The sequence below is a fragment of the Aethina tumida genome, chromosome 4 (genome assembly GCF_024364675.1).
Source record: "Aethina tumida isolate Nest 87 chromosome 4, icAetTumi1.1, whole genome shotgun sequence".
Taxonomy (NCBI): domain Eukaryota; kingdom Metazoa; phylum Arthropoda; class Insecta; order Coleoptera; family Nitidulidae; genus Aethina; species Aethina tumida.
Genome location: NC_065438.1, coordinates 13000183 through 13017425, shown reverse-complemented (window position 1 = coordinate 13017425; position 17243 = coordinate 13000183). Strand labels below are relative to the sequence as shown.

Below are 17243 nucleotides of genomic sequence, written 5' to 3'. Positions count from 1 at the left end.
TACCTTACCGACAATTCAAGCAGGTGACACATTCTAAATATCGATAAACTCCAACAAACAATTTTACACCAACACAAAATATTTTATTTATAATTTTTTCCTGAGGCAAGTGATTGATGTTATTAAACATCACAAACAATTCCCCGAGGACATTCACCATTATTCGTCCTAATCAAACGATCCAGACGCATAAATGGTGCATTGTCTCTACTAAACATCTCATTAAGGTCCATATTAATTTCATAGATTTAATAAACAACACCATATACGCTCAGTTTCGTATGATTCATTACCTGGCCTCTGGCACCCTTTTAAGGCGGTTTTTACCTGATCCGCAGACAGTTTCCAATACGATCCGTAATTGCATAATCATTTGATTTGATTTGATGAGGTGACGTAGAACTAGAACTCTTGGTAACGTGATAGTTTATGATACCTGCCAGTTCCCCACCATTTGGTCGTATCTGTTTATCAATGTCGCACAGTAGCGTGTCATCTAATAGGCTCAGGAATATTTGTGGCTGAGCCACGAACGTCTAACGTAATCGCCAATCAGTTCGATAAAAACCTGAGTTGAGGCACCGAGATAATCAGCTCGGAATTGTTGAAAATTGCAATTGTTGGTCAATAAATGGGAGCTTGTGATAAAGATGCAATATTAAATTATTGAACCACTGTTAAAAAGTAATATAAATTTGATACGGGTTTAATGGAGCTTTTCGCCACGATGAAACTCTTGACGAGTACGTGGCAAACAACAAATGGACATTTAATATGAGTTTAATGATTTTCTAAAAAATCTCCTTTGTCTCGCAGCACGTGTTGCACGGACGCCTAAAGAATGCGATGATTTTATTTGAATTTTATTGCACGTACAATTAAACAAGATCTGACGCTACTGAATGGAAAATGCGATTGTGTCAGCGTTTTCGGCGTTAGTGTATAACAATATTGTTTTAACAACAACACAGCGCTAGTGTTCATTCGTTCGTTTGTGGCGAAACAAAACTTGTTCGGCTTAGTAAAGATGGCGGCCGGCTGCTCGGATTCGGTGTCTGATAAATCTTCTTCTTGTTCCAGAAACAAATGTAACAATGAGAAGAGGCGGCGTGAACAAGAGAACATCTACATAGAAGAGCTGGCAGAACTGATATCCGCGAACATCGCGGACATGAGTTCTCTGTCGGTCAAGCCGGACAAGTGCGCAATCCTCCAGGAGACCGTCAACCAGATCAGAAGTATAAAGCAACGGGAGTCGGCCGCCCAATCGACCGATCCCGTTCAACAGGGCGAAGTCAGCTCGTCGCGACCGATTATCATCTCCAACGAGGTGTACGGACCGCTGCTGCTAGAGGCGTTGGAAGGCTTCCTCTTCGTGGTGAACGGCGAAGGCCGTGTCGAACACGTGACGGAGAACGTCAGTACGTACATCAGGTTTACCAAAGAAGATCTCGAGGGCAAGAGCATCTACAACATCATCCACCATGGGGACCATGCAAGGTTCAGCTCCAGCCTACTGCCTATGACCATCGGCTGGAACAGCCCGCCCCCGACCAACAGATCGCGCTCGTTCAACATCCGTCTGCTCGTCAAGCCGCCCGACGATCGAGATGAAAGCGTCGAGGAGAAGCAGCAAAGAGTGAGCGCCTACGAGCTTATGTACATTTCATCCACTCAATTAAGAGACAACGTTTCGGTAACCGACGAGGACGGCAGTGAGAGTGGACCCTGTTTGTTGTGCGTGGCCTCGCGGATTAGCCACCGCGATAAGACCAACTGCTCCATCGAACAGTTCACCACCAAGCTGGACACCACCGGTAAGATCATCTGTGTCGACACGTCGGGTGTTTCCCCGAACATTTCGCATTTCATCAAGAAGGAGCTGATGGACCGTGTGCTAAGGGATCTCGTGTCGCCTCAGGAAGTGCAAAAGGTTACCGCCCACCTAAGGGAGACCGTCACCAACGGTCAGGCCACCAGTGCGGTCTATCGGTTACAAATTGCGTCGGACAAGTACGTGCAAGTACAGACCAAATCGAAACTGTTTAAGACCCAAACGCCGGATACCGATTTTATCATGGCCACGCATTCGATCATCGGGTAAGAACTAGTGCTATTGTTTATTTATTATACGTGCCACCGAAAAATTGTTGGTTCTTTGCCTTATCAGTGCTGTTACAACTAATGAGTTATCATTCTCGGAACACTTAAAGAGGAAGTGACGTTGCGAGACTGATATTAAATTGTGGAATTTCAATAGCTTATTAATTATTTTCAAAATTTTATAAAAATTGACCCCGCTAATTAGCATCAGAACATAACAAATTATTGAACGATTGTGTTTAGAACGTACGTACGTAAATATTTGCTGTTAATAAAGAAATTTTCATATAAACCCGGACCGTGACCGAGCCACTACCACAAACAAGCTTATCTATTTGTACTGGAACCAGTCTCTCCGTCTTATCGAAAGAATGTCATGCTCTCGCCAGAGGGCTACGTAGAAAAATTCAACGACACACGCACTGAAACTAACTGCACATGCACAACTCGATGACTTACACGGTCGGAAATGTTGAAATGATAAAACGTGTCAACTGATTGCAACACGCGTCGATGCATTTTGGCAGATTTATGATGACGTTACTTTTGTTGAAGGTAACGAACCAAGCGTGTTACAATCAGTAAATAATATTCAAAAATGACTCATTAATTAAAATTATAAAAAGTAGTAATTGTTTACTATTGTTACGCGGACAGTATTAAATAAAGTAATCGGTTATTCCAGTGATAATGAAGCAATCGGTCCGACGGACCCGGGAGGCGGCAACACGAGCAGCGGCAGCGTAGGAGGTCCACTGATGACGAGCGTCGTCAACGGCACCGCCCGCAACGGCGGCGTGCCCGTCAGCTCCGGCAGCGACAGCTCCACCACCTCCAACAACATGCTGAACTCGAACACGACCTTCTCGTTCATCGAGAACGACTTCAACTTCGAACTGTGTCCCTCGTCCACGTGGGACTGTCTGGACGGCAACACCTGGACGACCGAGACGCGTCCGGACTCGCGCCAAAGTGTGACACCCGTTTCGACGCCCACACCGAGGCCACCGAGCAACCCGTCGTACAGTCCGGCGGCCACCACCGTGGCCCAGAGCCCCCTTACTCAGTTCATCACCCAGCAAAGCCCCTCGGTCCCCAATCCAGCCACACCCGCATCCTACAACGCATCCTTTTTCAGTCCGCTGACGGAGCAGTCGTTCGCGGCCGAGGAACCCAAAGATACCAAAGCTAATGTGTTAGAGGAAGCCAGCATGATGGTGGAATCAGGTAGGTTTTCGCGGCGTTTAACTGTATCATTTTGTACATGAAGGTTGGTCATTGCAGGTAGGTTAAGGAACTTGCTCACCCAGCCGCCCTCCAATATGGAATCGGCTGCCGATTCGGACAACAACCGAAATCGGGACAGGATATTGAAGGAGCTGCTCAAACAGGATGACGATGATGGGGCGAGAAACGATAACAGGACCAGCCCCAGGGGCCATCACATGTCTAGGCCGATGCAGAGCAACATGGAACAACAGAAAACCTCCTCGTCGACCAACGGCAACAACATGCTCCGACAAGTAAGTTATCCACCGCCATTATTATAATTAACTTTTAAATTCCTACTTTCAGTAGGTTTAATATCCAATATATGAATGGAAATCTCGTTTATATCGAACAAATAGTCTGTGTCAAATCATGCAGAACGAAAATGTAAATTCGATTATTTAAACGATTTACAACGTGAGGCTTGTGTCAAATTAATTTACACAGCAATCTGTGTAATCGAATACATGTTCAATTGGGGGGAGATTAAATCTCAACGAAACTAAAGGAATTTTATGACTTTTTTAGCTTGTTCCAGAAAAGCTTTTGTGTGTTTTACTTATCGTAAATCAATATACCCTTGTTTTTTAACTACAAACGTTTCCCGTTTGCTTTGCGATTTTTTGTACACCTTCTACAAACTATACAGGATGTCATATTTATAAATATATTTTTCACATCCATAGACAATTGCGCAATAATACAATAATAATCAACGACGTCATGGTGTTGATATTGGGAAATTGTACTACGGGAGAATACAAATGTTTCATACTTGTGTTATAATAACATTAAACTGGGTCAAGTTTTATTTAATAAAACATCGAATTAAATATACACAAGAAATGTGAAGTAATTATAGTTTAAAAAACCTTTATGACTAATATTATTAGAAAAAGATATATAATTATTCTTATAAACATTTTGAAATATGATTTCTTCAACAAACTATAATCCAAATAAGTCCCAACAGGACTTTAAGAGGTGTACCTGCGAAAAGTTGTCGTTCTACTTAATTTTGACTCATATATTGGTCATATTATCAGTCCTGCTTTAATGTGGCATTTATGGTATGGTTAAACAGTCATTAGTCGACTTTTATTGTTTCTTTTACGCATGGGAGATTCTTTATTGCTCAACGGTGTACAGGGTCGCATTTATCAGTTTCATTATCACAGACTACAAGACTAATTGTAAACTTCAACTTTGCGGCGATATTTTAATTTTTGAAAAACATATGTTTACAATTAAATGGTGCCAACTTCTTAACAAGTAAATCTAGCCCAGAAGAGTTATATTTTTATGCAGCATACATGTGAGTAATACAAATAAGAAGAAAGAAAAGCATTCTAACTATTAACAGTATTATAAGTATGACGTTTTGTGGTTAGATGTAAAATTATAAATCATAAATATTCTCTTAATCTAATCAAGTTACAGTGATAAAAAGATAAAGCTAAATATATCGTACGTATTTGTAACTTGGTTTAAAAAATATTATTACATCGATTCTTGTTAATTTAATTTCAACACATAAAATTTATGTGACAAATAGTTACAAACAATAAATCAGTTTAATGCAATAAATAAAATTAAATTCGAGTGTCAAAGCGTTGTCGTGGGCCATCTGTGTTGGACAATCGGGGGTGGCCCACGTGATTTCCATCAGGCGTCGCCGGCAACCGGGGCCGTAAAAGCGACAGTGACGGCACCCGTAGCGGGGGTATAATAATGCAGCAGCAGCAGCGGCATCTGCTCTCCGCGGCTCGCCGGGTCCTGCTCTCTCACGTCCGTGACGTCAGGTAAACAAAATCATTTTGCATACCCGGACCTTGACCTTCCCCAAATCGATATTTCACTCCGTTTACGGATAAAAGTCGATTTCGGTCGCGAGGCGAGTACGTGCGGACCCGTCCGTTTTCTCGCCGCGATGCCGGACGGGGTGGTGGTGGTGGCAGCTTTGCACAATGGACGGGGCCAATAAAACTTTTATCTTCGGCCATTCAATCGGTTTACGGCTGGACGGATGGCGGTTCCTACCTGTGGACGCTTCGATGACAAGAGACAAATGTGCTTACAAATATTTCTTAAAATGTTGAGTAATTTGATTTCATGTTTGTGTGCTCAACTCCAAAATGACTTAAAAACAATGTAGTCAAAGTGTGTGCCCAACTCAAAAATGACTTAAAAACAACTAAATTGATTTCTGTACCTGATAAAGACCTTTAGAAACTATTTTAACCCTGTTCATTTAATTGAAAAATTAAATGTACTGGTAATAAAAATATTCAATAAGAGTGAGAGAAAAATTGTTAATCTTAAAGCAATAGTAATTGTGTAAAGAAACCAAGAATAAACCAGGAATAAATTAAAAGTTGTAAATAATTTACGTTTTTTACCCTTAACTTATTAAAACCACGAGAAAAAACTTCTGGATTCTTGGACCTGAAGAAAAAATCAACCTCAGTCATCAAAATTAAGTAATTTATCACGTAAAATATTGAACTATCACAAAAATAAATAACAGTCACATGGAGAAATATCTGGACTGTATGGTGGTTGAGTTAGAAACTCCTATTTAACATTTTGAAGAGTGCACAAATTATTGTACTTAAACTATCATTTTTAACCCCAAAAAAGGTTTAAAATGATTTTATGTGCCTGATAAATATATCCAAAAATTGTTTCTGAAGTCTTTTGTGTGCCCAACTCAAAAATGTCTCAAAAACAATACATTTAAGCTGAATTGATTTTCTGTAGATGATAAAGACCTTTAGAAACTGTTTAGGAGTCATGTTGTGCATTTAATTGAAAAATAGTCTTACTGGTAATAAAAATATTCAATAATTAAAAGCAAATGAAGAAAAAGAAATGATTATTCTTAAAACAACTAATAATTCTGTGAAGAAACCTTAACATTAAAACAAGAATAAATTAAAATGTTAGTTAATTTTTTTATTAACTTATGTAGGTACCGTTAAAAATAATTTACGATTCTAATGTTTAACTTTAATGTTATTAAAACTATGAGAAAAAGCTTCTGAATTCTTGAAACTGAAGAAAAATCAACAACAGTTTTAATCTTGACTTCAAAATTGAATAATTTATTACGTTACGTTTATTTAGTGTTAGACAATGACAAAAATAAATAATAGTCGCATGGAGAAATATCTGGACTGTGTGGTGGATGAGATAGATTATCCTATTTAACACTTTGAAGTTTGCACACATTATAGTACTTAAAACAGTATTTTTAACCCAAAAAAATAAATAAAATTGCAGAAAAATATCAGATAGTATATTTGAAAGATTATAAAAAACTATCAAAAATTTAATACAAAAATGTTAAAATATAACATAAAAATTAATTCAGATAAATCTTGAACTAAAATTGTACGATACTTTTTTCTGTACGTCATATTTTAAAATTTATACTGGAATTAGATAAAACTAATATTGTGATAAATACTTGTTTTGCACAGATCAATGAAATTAATGTGCAGATTAATAAAATCTTATAATTTAATCAAATATAAGGACGTACCTTGATGCCTTTATCTTTTTATTAAAAAAACAGAGCCATCGAGGGTACTGTTACAGCTGGCAGTCACATTTTACGCTATTTATTGTATGCTGTATAAACATTTATTATACACATAATAAATATCAATTAAAATTCTCACATAGTTGCCATGTCAAACTGATAGCCCGTGATCGTGGCACTTGTGGTACCACAACAACAATTGGGTTAATTCCCTCAAAAAGATTACCAAAGTCATCACAAGACATGACACTTTTACAACCTTTAATTCTCGCAATAATCCGTATGAAAGAATATTAAGCAACACGATTTAGATGTGCAACATGAAAAGTGTTTCGAAACGGGGGAACTACAAAAGGTTGTGGGTAAACCCGGCAACTATGCCCCATAGAAAATCTGCGCAAAATCGGGAATCGGCAAGGCACCGATTCGAATCTAGTTTTTCTACCTGCGTGCGGGTGTCCGCCACCCTTAACCGTACGGGACCGTCGAAGAAAGCAGCACCCCCTCCCACCCACCAGAAACATTGCCACATTATCGTCGGATTTACTTGCACAGATTACAATTCGTGTGGCATTTATCAGTTTTTATCTGTGTATGTCTATAGCCAGTTGATGATCTGCACCGCCGTACGTGTGTCTATGTTGTCCCGGCTCTCTATTCGCGCGTGTCAGTGTGTGTGTGTGTGCGACTCATTTCAAGTACGAACTTTTATCAAACTTGGCAGTGGCAACAATTCCTCAAAATATACACGATAAACTGACGTTCACCTAAGTAAGCTGCTTTAATGTGAGTCAGTGTGTCGCGATTTTGCAACGCGTCTCACACTCCCGGTGACGGATAATATTTTTTGTGTTTGTGTACGAAGTTGACCCGCCGTGTCGGGACCACGACCATCAAGATTCAAAAAATCACACTGACCATGGTACGTTCTGTGTTTTTTTCGATGCTTTTGTTTACAATTTATTCCGCTGGGTTATCTCCTGGGCGTCTTATCGTTTGTTTTTTTACGCGTATATGTTTACCGTGTATTCAAAACAATATTTTTGCACGACCTATGCCGGAATTCTTTATTCGGAAACTACAAACCGAATTAATTAAGTGTTGTGTGGTACCACATTTAATAAATATATTATCTCGTCATTCACGCCAGCAATTTAATAAGTAGTTATTTAAAACATTACTAAATGATTAAATGATTTTTTAAAATTACGTAATTAAAAGTGAAAAGTCACTTTATGACAATCCAATTGATGGCTCCTCATCACCAAGAACAATAATGTCGAGTCGAAAAATTCCGGTTCATTGATAAATTTATTTACAAATAAAATTGAGACTTGGATTCTATTTATCTACTTGTCAATAGAAGTTCTGCATCGTGTTTCATAGACGTCGGGCATTTATTTGCTCAATTGTTGTCGGTGTTTGTAATTTTATCTAAATTGTGATAATACGATTGTATTGTGTATTTTTGGATGCCTTAATGTTGTCTTGGACAACTCTTGAAATTGGCTTCAAGGTATCTTATCCTGTTTTGAACAAATTTATTTCACATTAAAATTAAATAAATATCCGTCATTATTTATTATTTACAATTCAATAATGCGATTTGTGTTTAAAATTGTTTGAATAAGTAACAGTAGTATACAAGTTTTATATATTTTTTATTTAATGGATTTTTAATCTCCCTTTCAGTACAAATATTAATTTAGTTCGTACCATTATTAAGCAACTTTACCAATTCGTTGTTTGTTTTTAGCTCTTGAACGATAAAAATGACGATGATGATCTCGAGGCTAAAGCAGGCGTTAAGAAAAAGAGCGAGCTGCTTCAGCAACTACTCAAAACTGAACGGGATGTAGACGACGACAAAAATGCGTCCCAGGACGATAATCTTCTACAAAGTTTGGGATTCAGCAGTAGAGGCAAGAAACGGCCCAGCGACGATAGAGAAGACAATCCCAACAAACGGAATCCCGATGGAACGCAGGTTTGTAACTTGAATACATTCAGATTTGTTTCCACAGTAGTACTTGGAAGGAACTTATGTGTTTAAAATATTTTTTCAGGTGTCATCTTCAGGGCAAACAACCAGCAAACTGTGGGAAAGCAACAAGATGCTGGCGCAACTCTTGGCCCAACAACCCAAGAACCACCAACCTATCCCGCCGATCCCGGCCAGCGAGATTACGGCTACGCCGCAGGACAAACTGCCCAGGATCACGGATCAGAACGCGATGAACAAGAGCCTGCAGATGAACATGATGAACCAGCAGAACATAATGAACAATTCGAGAATGGCTGCCGCTAGGATGCCGAACAGGGCGCCACCAACCACAAACTACCTCAGCAATCAGGTTTGTTTCTAACCCACGTGTGCTTGGATAAAACTTATTGAAGCTTTGTTTTTAGCTACAGGCCCCCGTAAATATACAACGAACGGAAAACAGGCAAATCAACCAGGTGACATCCGGTTGTTTCACATCGCCGGCAACTTCCAGCACTGATAACAACAACACGTGGGACAACAACAACGTGCAGAGTGCCGATCCCGAATTGTCGGTAATTTTGGATCAAGTGATCGACAATATACCGGACGAGTTCATGCAGATCCTGGATACGGCAGATGGTGCACCCACCAATAGTGTGCACCAAACTCTCAGTGAGACTATGGCCATTAATATGATCCAAAGGAATCTGATGCAGTGCGAGAGTGTAGTCAAGAGTCCCGTTTCACCCACTATTTCACTGCCAAATACACCACCCGCCTACACCGCAAGCGTAAGTATTAACTTAATTTATAACTTGACCAATGTGAATTAAATATTCTTTTCCATTGTAGCTGAATAATCAGTCTGGTTTTTCCGCACCCCCTCAATACGCTCAAATCAAGCGACAGATCCGACCTGGTGCCACAGTCTACCCCACCAACAACAACCTCACGCCGCAGCAAATTATGCTGCAGCAAAAGAATAAACTGCAGCAGGAGCAGCACAAGCGTCGCCTCCTTCAGGCGCAGAAGCAACAACATCTCCTGATACCGTCCAACGCCACCTCCGCTGATTTGAACTCCATTCAAAACATCGACAACCTGCTCAACAACACCGTGGCCCCCAACGTTTCCTTGCAGAGGTCCTCAAGTGTGCCCGAATCGCAGCTGTCACCCAACTATCAACAGCAGATGGGCCAGAACCAGAGGATATCCAACCAACAGCCCTACTCACCTCATTCTCAGTTGACGTCGCCCATCGGCCAGCAGTCTGGCTTTCCCCAAACCACTGTAGGAAATTATCCTCAACCGGGTGCTAGGCTGTCACCTCAGTCGCAGTTCAACCAGCAGTTGTCGCCCCGGCAGGCCTATCCCCAAAATCCCAATTGGCAGCAGCAGCAGCGGATCAGCGTCCAGCAAAATCCAATGCTCAATCAGCAATTGGCGGTATGTATTTGACTTTTACATCACCTTACACATTCCGCCATCACACATTGCACTACCATTAATTTGTTTTAATAAAATTCATTACGTCATTAAAGTAAGGCGTTTCATCAGTACGTCGAGCAGCTCACAAGTCATCAATCAGCTTCAATCATCCGTCCATCCGCAATTCTATAAGTTTGATTGAACAACAATTTAACACACTATTGTTCCGCATCTTTCGTAGGGGAACTTTCTAACAGGCGGCCGAAATTTTCAGAGGGCGCCGGTGCAGAGAGGCGGCGGCGCAGGCGGCGGCGGCATGAGCAGCCCGGGTGGCGCTCAAGTGTCCGCCCGCCATTCGCCATATCCGCCGGATCAATTTCAGGCGCCCGTTTCGCCGGGATCCGCCTATCAGCAGCAGCAGCAGAACCAGTACCTGAGGCTACAGCGGGCTAATAGCGCGCCCACCGCCACCACACAACTGCCAGGTGAGATCATCGCATAATTAGTTACAAGTGTTCACTTGAATTTATGGGTCAATCACGAAAAATTTACGATATTTGATTTTGGCAATTTGAATAATTCATACAGTTGACTGTACAAGAATACTTAAGTCATGAACACTATTAATTTTACGTTGTTGACTCAATTAAACTATACTTCCACTGATTTTTACTTACAACTTAACAGAGTGTGTGACTTCTACACAGTTTTTTTGGTTTTGTTCATTTGATTTCGTTTTTATTTTTTGAAAGAGTCGTGAGCCGTTTCTCAAAAATCCGAACTGGTGTTAGAAAAAGTTTTTTTGAAGAGCTGCTCTTTAACACTGTGTCCACGCGTCGTGATAGTCTTTCGAAGCATGGTTTGAATTTTGCTACCCATGCATTAGTAGGTGATTTATATTAGATTACATCCAGTGGTTTTAATATGCATGGTAGTTGAAGTCAATAGGTTTTCCTCCATGGATGATTTATAGTAGATATTTTTCTTTGTAACATGGAGGAAGATCAGTTTTGGTGAGTATAGTTTGAAATTGAAAAACACAAGGTTAAGGCAAACATCCAACAAACACAACTTTTTGAGTCAGCTTAAAAATTATCAAAGAAAAAAACTCTTGAAACACATGAAGTAAAAGTTGGTAATGTTGGTTAGTTTTCCGGTGCACACACAAAACCAATTGAGAACGGGGTACGAAGTCTGTTAATTGAGGTGATCGTTCGTCGAACGAATAACAAACAAATCACGAAAGAATCAACAGCAAGAAAGCGAGAACAGTAAAATTGAGAGGGTTGGGTGTTTTTGCAGGTGGTCTGGGATCCCCCCGGCCCTACCCAGGCAGGGATCACCATCCCCTTCCCTATTCACAAATCCCTCCACCTCAACACAACACCCATCACCCCATGATGTATCAACAAGAAACCCCGCAGTACTGTTACGATCAGTCCGGTTTACAATTACCATACAATGGTGCAGATAGGGGACGTGCTCCCCCCCACCTTCAGCCTGGTAAGTGCGACCAGCTAGGGGCACCTATTATAGAAGACTATCAGTGCTGCCAGGAAACTAGTGCAGTCCAAAGTTTTGAAACAAGCAACAAATGTGCATATTTAAAGATTATTTGACTACCCACTTTGCCTTATTAATAATTTTATGGTACAAAATCCTGAAGCAGCAAGGGAGAATGGCTGGGATTGTTGATAGTCTCTAGTTAGCTCAGTCAGCGAGCCTTACATAACATTTAGTTGACCCTGCACCTCTGACTAATTTGAAATATATTATGTTAATACATGCCAAGTTTTAAGTGAATAAGAAATCACGTCACACTGTGACGTGCGTCTCCCAACAACACACACTTTAAATATGCACAGTTTGAATAAGTTTTGCGTGTTTCTCTGGCACCACTGTTTAGTTGACGGGTTCCAAAATGGCTACAGCAGGCCGGTCATTGTGGAAGCCCCCAAGATATCATGTCACTAGCACTCATACCGGCACATTGCTCCCATTGTGTCTAACCACTCATCAAACATTTACATGTGCTCTCGCCTCATAGCTGTGCTAAAAATCACTGGGGAATATATATCGATCCAGTACCCGACCGTCTGTCCCGATTCCTAAAAAAAATACCTTCCGAACATCCCTAGAAGTAGCATATTACCGCCCATGGTTCGAACTGTGTTTTTAATATCTATTCTGCTATTTTATGTGTTATGCTTAACTTATGTGTGTTATGTGTGCTTTTTTTGTTTTTGTTTGTACGCTATTTGTTTTTTACTGCCACCTGTTTGTTGTTTTATGCTTTATGTGTTTTATTTTAATTCATCATTCACACCAGTTTTGTTCGCTAAACAATTAATGTATGTTATCTGTTACACCACTAGTTTAGTACTTCCTTTGATTTTGTTTCATATTATTTTGGGGATGTGCATGTAAACTATTTTAGACTTACCGTAGGTTACATTGGTAGTAATAAATTTAGGCAATTTTAGAAAGTACTTTTCAATTAGCCACTAGATTATTTTGTTCATATGGTAGTACCGTTAAAGTGCTACAAGGAATTATAATGAGTCTTCACCTACAGTTTTTAAAGAAAGTCTACATGCACATTAAACAAAATTGTTGATTTAATACGGATTATTATCGTGTGTGAACATAAAATACAACAACTTATTGTATGTTCATGTGCATGGTCATTTTGGACAGCATATGACAATGGTCCGTAATTATTTCGAAATAACCGTCGCACAGCCGTTCACCGGAGGCTCTTAGTATAATTGTTGATTTAATTCGTGCAGGTGTCACTGGAGGAGGCGGAGGCGCACCGACCTCGGAATTCGTTCGCCAGGAACTAAGGGCCGTGGTGGGCGCGAGGACGGCGCAGGCGCAGCCGAGCGGTGCCGCCCCCAGGCAGCCGCAGCAGCAACAGCAGGGTATGTTGCAGCAACAGGTGACGCCGGATCTGGATGGTTTGGCACTGGGGTTCGACATGGCCACCGGTAAGTTCGACGATTGGACTGATTGTGCTTATGTTTTTTAAGGGGTTTTACTTGATTGAAAATTGGAAGAGTTTCTTGTATAATAAAGTCCTCTTTGTGAGACTTTTCTAATTTTCAAACCTGTATTATTGTTTAGTCTGCAACGTGAAATGTCCAACTCACGTTGTGTCACTAAAATTTTCATGATTCTCTTTATAAATTATATGAATATGATGAACATTAAGTGTTTAACATATTAACATTTATATTACTTTTTTACACAATATTGTACAATGTATATAAATTTGTTAAACACTCTGTCTTGTTTATTATTTATGTCAAACGTTTTTGGGTTGATTGTTTTACTTATTATTAACAACGATTTTATGCTTCAAAAGTATTTTACTTACTAACAATATTATTCCTTGGTTGATGTACAGCTTTTTGAATTCCCTAAATCTGCATGAATTATTAACATAACCGTTAAGACGATTTCTGTACGATATACATGGTTCATGGTATAGTATCAGGATTTAAGTGCAACAAGCTTAAGAATGAGCATATATGGTTAAGTAGATTTGTGATATTATTTTCTAAGAATGTGAGCGTATATAGTAGGTAAATTTTTAAAATTTTATAGAGTTTATTATAATTTATAGTGTACAACTTTGCATGAACAGTAGTTTGAAAGTTATGAGTTAGCAATATACAATTATTTATTAGATACGTTTATTTTTTGTCTAATAATTTGAAAGGGTTTCTTACTACATAAACTTCTTTACGGTTTAAGTATTTCTTTGCCTAGTTACACCCCCTTTCAAATTAAAACTGCTGTTTAATAATTATTTTTATAAACGTGTATGCATGCATTCTGGCCAAAGTATTTTGTCTATATTTTACTACTAATTGGACAAGCTTACAAACTACATAAGCAATTGTTCCATTGTTAATTTTCTTGTGTTTTATATTCTTGTCCAAAAAGGTTTGACATCAGTAAAATTAAATGAGTCGGTGTGTACGTCGAGGTGTATATCAACAACTTAAATTTACCATTTATGTACATAAAAAACTGTATTCCGCTCCTTTAAATTGGAATCCCTTAAATTGTTGTGTGTTCTGTTTTTACTAAACATAAAAGGGACAGAAAAACCGCCGCTGTTTTGTAAAGAAATTCAAAATAAATGGAATAATTAGAGTATCTCCAACTTCTGAAGTATCAAAACAGCGTGTCGGTCGTTCTGCAGGGGAGTGCGTACAATGATGTCATTGTTGCGTGCAGGTGCGAGTGATAACCCGAAACTTTGGGGTGCAATGGGGTCAGATATGGGCTCAATGTCTCCGCAGCCAGCAACCTCCAGGGTAAGATACACCACCTACCTCTCTCTGTTTCTCTGTTTGCCATTACCCCCAGCACCCACTTTACATTATTTATAAAAACACAGGGTTGTCAAGTTAATATGCACCACGATTGGCTTAAGTTTCCACCAATTTCGTTGACAATTGTGTGTTTAAAACCCATTTACTTGTGCTTTTAATTTTTCTGCTTTTTTCCTAACACTACTAACCCGCTTATGCATGTTTCATTCATGTCCCGAAATGCTTTCCCCATTTATTCCTCGTGCTAAACGATTAACCTGAGTGGCTGAAATATGTACACATTTTCGAAAAAGTTTTGTTGTATGAAATTTACGCAAGAAGACATGCACGCATACACAATATACTATATATTTTTATGTATTAATATCACTATTATCAATTTTATTTTATGGTCTTTGTTTATATAATTTAAAAATGCTTATTAGTGGTTTTTTGTATTTTATAAAAATGAAAGTATATTCAGATTATATTTCAGTTCAGCAGCATGTATACAATACAAAAACCAATAATACCAATCTTAGTTCTTCTAGTAGAATATTGTTTAACAAACGAAAAACTGGGCAACAATACATAATGATTATGTCCAGCTTTTAGTTGGTTTCTTAATATTCATGTACATTATATTATGTCTTCAAATCTCTAGAGTTAACGAAAAGCTTCTTGTAAATTATAGTGTACATAGTACTGAATCATATAATTTTCGCCCATGATTACTTGAAAAAGTATGGAATATTTTTAAAAATTGAATTCTTATCCACAGAGATTTTTTTACCTGTTGCACTGGTGTTAAACTAATTCGTTCTTTTGTAAAAAAAGTAAGAACCTATGAATATAATGATCATTGTGATTAATAGACTGATCTTTCAGTAAATTGGATTAGTTCAGATTTGCAACACATGGAAAACATTAAGTAACAAGTAGATAAATATTCCATACTTTTTTATCATCGTATGTAACAGAAACTAATTTTATATTATGGTAAATTTCAGACTACTATGGAGGAGGCGGTGCGACAAGGTGATCACAAGTCGTCGCTGTTGCAAAAGTTGCTGTCCGAGTGACCCAAGTCGCCCACCAACGGGGGATTGCGTCAGCGCGTTGTAAATAATAGAGATATATACTACTAGGTACCTCATCGGTTGGACCCGGGTTCCGACCAACCGCCAGGCTGTAACTCTAGACAGGTTAGCTGCATCCAAGTGCATTACTACGTTGCTTGTTTCGTTAAAAGGTAGTGCGAAGCATTGGGGGGGAAGAAAGCATGGGCCCGAGTGCAATTGTAAATAGACATTGTTTATATTTATACATATATATTATATATTTTATTATTGGACTTGTTTAAATTTATCGGGTTGCTGCAGGTCACCTTTTTCCCTTTGTAACTGCGCGTAATGCAGGTGGCACACCAAACTACTTTGGTGAAGATCAACATCTACCGACAGAGTTTCTGCACGAATTGTTGAAAATCTACCTATTGTGAATACGATTGTTAACCTGAAACGTAGTTTTTATAAACATTTACAGATTTTGCTGTTGATCTCCGTAATTTTTTCCTAGTAATTGGTTTGTAATAAATCAAAGACACAGTGTTGAAGTTCTCTGTGAGGTACACGTCGATAGTTACCAAGTTTTTTTGTTATTTTAAAAAATGTGTATAGTTGTATTTAGTTAATGTTAACACTGCCACTGCTTTATACGAAAAAGTGATTTAGCTAGAGAGCACTATGCCCAGTTACATAAAAGAACGTTCCCTAAAGCAATCGGCCTCCCTCACTCATTGGGAGGTTTTATTATTTGAATGTGTTTAGTGTTGTCTTCCTTTTTGTGAGTGTTCAAGCTACGCATTACCAAAAAATAGTAACTGTTAATATTTTATACATAATTTAAAGTACGTTATTTGAGATGATGTCGTTTTTAAGTTGGACTTTGTGATAGGCAATAAGCGCCATGTTATAACTGTTGCTAGGACTTACCTCCTAGACCATATTTGAATTATTATACGATACTAGCATTCATACTTCATGATTCTATTGTCAATTACACCCCAAGCCACTAAATTAATGATGAACAAATTGACAGACAAAACATAATTTAATGACACAGATATTTTTTGTACATTATTGGAGTTTTGAAATATATCTATATATTAAAATAAAACTATAATTTCTACCATTGTTTTATTGATTTGAATTTCAATCTTTCCTTTCCTTCTATATACCAACAATGACTGTAAAAAGGTTTTTAGTTTAAAAGCTACAAAGGTTTATTTTTATACAAAACGTAATTGAAATTTTTCTCTAATATAATACCATACACAAAGAAGAGCTATACTTTCACATCTGGGAATAATATGCTATTATTTTTGTGGGTTTTTGATTAGAAATTTCTAAAATGATTCAACAAATGTACTTACATTCGAATATCAAATTTATTGTAATCTGGGTTGTCTAAAAATTGTTAACCTCACAATTGTATCACGTATGTTATAAACCTCATCATTGTTTCCAAATATCCTGGCCATCTTGTGTTTGCAGCAGTCAAATCAAACAGATTACAAAAATAAATT

The 17243-nt window shown here is 38.5% G+C and overlaps 1 protein-coding gene across 2 annotated transcripts in view; it reads left to right on the top strand.

Annotated features, from left to right (window-relative positions):
* The window catches only part of LOC109598477 (nuclear receptor coactivator 1), a 334843-nt gene extending 317997 nt beyond the window's left edge, over window positions 1-16846 (top strand). For both annotated transcript variants that reach the window (XM_049966950.1, XM_049966949.1), the window contains exons 3-14: window positions 1081-2100; window positions 2789-3334; window positions 3392-3626; window positions 8673-8903; window positions 8983-9270; window positions 9326-9694; window positions 9756-10349; window positions 10573-10816; window positions 11634-11834; window positions 13121-13321; window positions 14580-14659; window positions 15667-16846. In XM_049966950.1, coding sequence (XP_049822907.1) covers window positions 1081-2100; window positions 2789-3334; window positions 3392-3626; window positions 8673-8903; window positions 8983-9270; window positions 9326-9694; window positions 9756-10349; window positions 10573-10816; window positions 11634-11834; window positions 13121-13321; window positions 14580-14659; window positions 15667-15738 — 4081 coding nt within the window. In that variant the 3' untranslated portion in view covers window positions 15739-16846. The remainder of the gene's footprint in view (window positions 1-1080; window positions 2101-2788; window positions 3335-3391; window positions 3627-8672; window positions 8904-8982; window positions 9271-9325; window positions 9695-9755; window positions 10350-10572; window positions 10817-11633; window positions 11835-13120; window positions 13322-14579; window positions 14660-15666) is intronic.
* Window positions 16847-17243: the final 397 nt, after the last annotated feature.